At 35.9% G+C, this 4,265-nt stretch overlaps 1 protein-coding gene across 1 annotated transcript; it reads right to left on the bottom strand.

Annotated features, from left to right (window-relative positions):
• Window positions 1–1,095: 1,095 nt before the first annotated feature.
• On the bottom strand, window positions 1,096–4,077 carry TM35_002091000 (putative protein kinase; the record flags this gene model as incomplete). The annotated part of the gene is made up of 1 exon (XM_029032020.1): window positions 1,096–4,077. The coding sequence occupies one exon, from the start codon at window positions 4,075–4,077 to the stop codon at window positions 1,096–1,098; it is 2,982 nt and encodes a 993-aa protein (XP_028876686.1).
• Between the last annotated feature and the right edge of the window lie 188 nt (window positions 4,078–4,265).

The raw sequence follows: 4,265 nt of genomic DNA, 5'->3' as shown, positions 1-4,265 counted from the left end.
AATAGTAATAGTAATAATAATAATAATAATAATAATAATAATAATAATAATAATAATAATAATAATAATAATAATAATAAAGAAAAACAAAAACAAAAAAAAACCTTTTCTTTTTGCTTTAAAACATAAAGGAGAGAAACGAGAGATTTGGTGGCCTATGGGATATAACTTATGCATAAAATCAGACGTTTTGGAAAAAAAAAAAAGGCAAACAATACAGTGTAAATATGCATAGTCACTGACTACCTGTGTTTGGAGCCATGTCTGTTTGTGTACGCGTGTCTCAGCGGGTTTATATCGTATATATTCCCCTTTAGTGCAGAGAAAAAAAAAGACAGACAAGCAGAGGAAAAAAAAAAAAAAAACACCATGGAAAAAAGAGGGTGGAATTACAATGCAAAAGAAAAAAAAAAGAAGTAATGGTAGACACACTGTGTTGTAAACACCTAAGAAAGGAAAATTGGTCGATTTTGGCGAATATATATATATATATATATATATATATATATTCTGAGTACCATAAACACATACGCACACACCTGCACACAGTTTTTTTCCTTGCAAATGAAATCATTCTTCTTCTTATTTTTTTGCGAACTACTACATCCTTGCCTTCTCGTTATCCATTGCTCAATAGAACACAACTACAGCGAATTAAACTCGTATTCAGTCAAAAAATGTTTCATTTATCCGTGTTTTATTTTCGGACTGTTGAAGATAATCAGACTATTGAGTAGAGCGAGAAATGAAAAGTCATCACATCTTTCTCTAGCAGAAGAAAAAAAAAAAAAAACGAAAAATATGACTGTGATGATAAAGGGAAAACCCCAAACGAATGAACCATCAGGGAGGTAGAAAAACAACACACACACACACACATAGAAAAAGAAAAAAAAAAAAAAACACTTGATTTCTCTATTATTTTGCGTTTTCATTATTCTTTACTTTTTCCCACAGTCCCTTTAACACTCACACCCCACACATTGTCATCAAAGAACAAACATGTGAATGGAGTATTTAAGGCACTCCTTTTGTAATTATCTTTACAAAAAGAAGAAAAAACAAAACACATCAAAAGCATTCACACATTTCAACTTACATGAGACCACAAAAACAATCTGAACATATACCTTTTTTTACTTCACTCTTTTTTGTAGTCTGTTTCGCCGTATTGGGTCTTGACGTACGAGCTGGTGTAGCTGAAGAAGATTTGACCTGATTAGATGCAGGAGAAGTCATTAAAGATGAGAGTCGCGACATATTGGCTTCTGCAACTTCATTTCGTTTCTGCAGTTTTAGAAGAGCCTCTTCACGCTCTATCGCCGCTTCTTCCGCATTACGATAACCACAGTCTACAAGTACTGTAAGGTATAGATAATCATGCATCATTTTCATTTTTGCTGCGTTGCTCAACATAGAACGTACGTCACATTCGGGTTTACCCGATTTCTTCTCATAATAGTTATAATCTGATTCTTTAGGAAAAAGACGACGGTCCACTGTTCCTCTTTGCTCTCCAACTGAAGGTCGCTTTGGTGTTTGACTACCAGCAATAATTGGTTCATGATCACTTCCTCCAACAGATACTTGGTCTGGTAAGAATATTTCCTTTGGTAAGGGTATTTCCAACATGGAACAACATTCCGCCACAAACTGGAGATGTTGTTCACGATCACGCTTAATAAGTCGTCTCACATGTGGTGATAATAACACTTGTTGAGCTACATCATGTTGTGCTGCTTCAATCATTCCAGTTTTTTTATTACCCGTTGTATGAAGTAACTGTAAAGATGGATGTTGAATCGCTTCCTCTGCTGATAATCGTCTATTTGGATTGACATCCAAAAGTTGGCTTAATAAATGACGGAGGCTTGAGGGAGGAAATGGTGCTGATGATCTTGTTCTTGGAGATACTGGCATTCCATTAGTATGATAACTTTGATTCTCCCCTTTAACTTCACTATCGCATGGCTCTGGAACGTGGCTAAGATCCATAGCTGCAGACTGTGCAGCAATTCTGCGGTATAGTTGATATTTACTTCGTCCATCTGCCTTATCACCCCAAGGAGCACGACCTACAAGCAAATAGTAAAGAATTACACCACAACTCCACATATCATTCTTCATTGCATTTACTTTCACTTGAGATTCATCCTTTTTCAAATCTTCATCATCACATGCACAATAAAAATATCTGCAAACTTCTGGAGAGAGAAACATTGGGGTTCCTTGATCATTATATTCTGGTGAGACACTTCCAAGATCTGTAATCTTAATAACTCCATCTGCGTAAAGTAGAATATTTTGCGGTTTCAGATCATTATGTGCTAATCCTTGACGATGCAAGTAAACAACACCATAAAGAAGTTGATACATTACCCCTTTAATCAGAGCAGCGGAAAAAGTAGTACTAATAGGATCATCAATACCTTGTGATCGAAATATATTAGTCAAACTATCTCCCATACTTAAGTAACTCGGAGTCGAAATTTCAAATGTTAACTCTGTGACAAGAGGTGTTCCTTTACTATTTAAATGTTGTTGAAATGCTTCATGACAAAGATTTTCCATTATTAGTTGATCCAAATTACAAATTGCAATAGGGAGAACAACATAATCTTTCCCATCACGAGTAAATATATCAATAGCTCTAATAATATTGGGACAGTGAAATCTCTGTAAATTTGCAGCTTCATCATCAAGCATTCGTTGCATTTTTTTGTCATAACGTTGTTTGGAACTTGGAATTGGAGGTTTTGAAAATGATTGTGATTCATTCTTTGAGTTAGATGTTGAATTCCCACTTGTAGGCTTTTTTCCCTCTGCTGCGGGTAATGCACCTCCTTCAGGGACAATTTCTCTACGGTATTTAAAACTCTTAATTGCAACACGTTGAAATTGTGGAGGAATCATATGATTAGCTGAGGTATCAATGGCATCACGTACTACACCAAAAGCACCTTCACCAAGTAATGGTCCGAGAATATAGTAACTAATTCGTTTCAAATGTTTTTTTCGCTGAATTTGTCCTGCATAATTTAACGTAACTGGGAAAGGACTTGGTGTGTCAGCAGTATCAACAGAGTCACAAACCCCATGTGTAGGTGTTGCTCTTTTCAATTGATGTAAACGAGATACAACAGAAGGAGGTATATCATTTGGAGATGCTGGCTCTGAACCAGAACCTTCTGAAGCATATACATCGCAAATAAGACCATTCTTTTCCTTGTTAACCTTTGGGCTATTTCCGTTGCGAGATGACAAACCACTTAGTTCAGTCGGGAGATAACTACCTGATAATGGAGTTGGACTTCTGTTTGCACTTCTTGGAGTCAAGCGATTTTTTGTAGAAAGGTTTAAGAGACGAATTTTTGGGCCACTTTCCTCGAAATTCTCTAAATCAAACGGCATTTGCGGCGAACGATTTTGACGGTGTCTGAATGTAGACCCAAAAACACCACTTCCAGACAATAGACTGTTATGAGTTTCTTTGAGGGTATTATTTTTTTCTTCAGGATAGGAAATCGATGTAGACAAAGTATCTACAGAGATATCTTTTTTCTTACTACTAGATTTATCTGAAGTTTCATCAGATTCCCAAGAGCCAGAATGCTCTCCTTTGAATAATGACATCATACTACTTTGAAACACATTAGGTTTTTTTTCTTCTTTACATACAGTTGATGATCTTAGTGGTAACTCTTCTTCACTTTCTTGAACTGAACGTGTAAGTAGAGTAGAGGAATTCTTTTCCTTCTCAGTCAATAAACTTGTCATATTACTATCAATAAAATCTGTGATAGGGGGGTCCACTGGACGCCTTTTCATAATGATCGGTCGTCTCCTCTCTTCCCCTTCATCACTAACAGAATTCTCTACTCGTAATTCTTCATCAGGTGCATTAACTGGAGAAATAGGTGCATTTCCTTGCACTGGACGTGGTACAATTATTCTTTTCATTTTTGGTTTATTAATAAATATATAGGTGGAACCTCTACGTTTATACTTTGATGATAACCAAGTAGAAAGGGGGGTTGTTTCTGCGTAGATGTCGACAAGGTCAAGATCCGAATGCATACAAAACAAAAACCAAGAAAAAAAAAAAAGTGGTAGAAATTAATATTCCCAAGCACTTTTCTGTAGCGGTTTAGCCGCTCACAGGCACCAAGGGAACCAGGGCCAAACTATGTTATTAAACCGTATTTCTTGCCTATTAATTCCACTTTTTTTTCTTTTTATCCCTTCATTTTACAAAAAAAAAAAAA

This window comes from Trypanosoma theileri (assembly GCF_002087225.1).
Source record: "Trypanosoma theileri isolate Edinburgh chromosome Unknown TM35_Tth_209_V1, whole genome shotgun sequence".
NCBI lineage: Eukaryota > Euglenozoa > Kinetoplastea > Trypanosomatida > Trypanosomatidae > Trypanosoma > Trypanosoma theileri.
The sequence above is the reverse complement of the archived record's forward strand: the minus strand, read 5'-3'. Positions and strand labels throughout refer to the sequence as shown.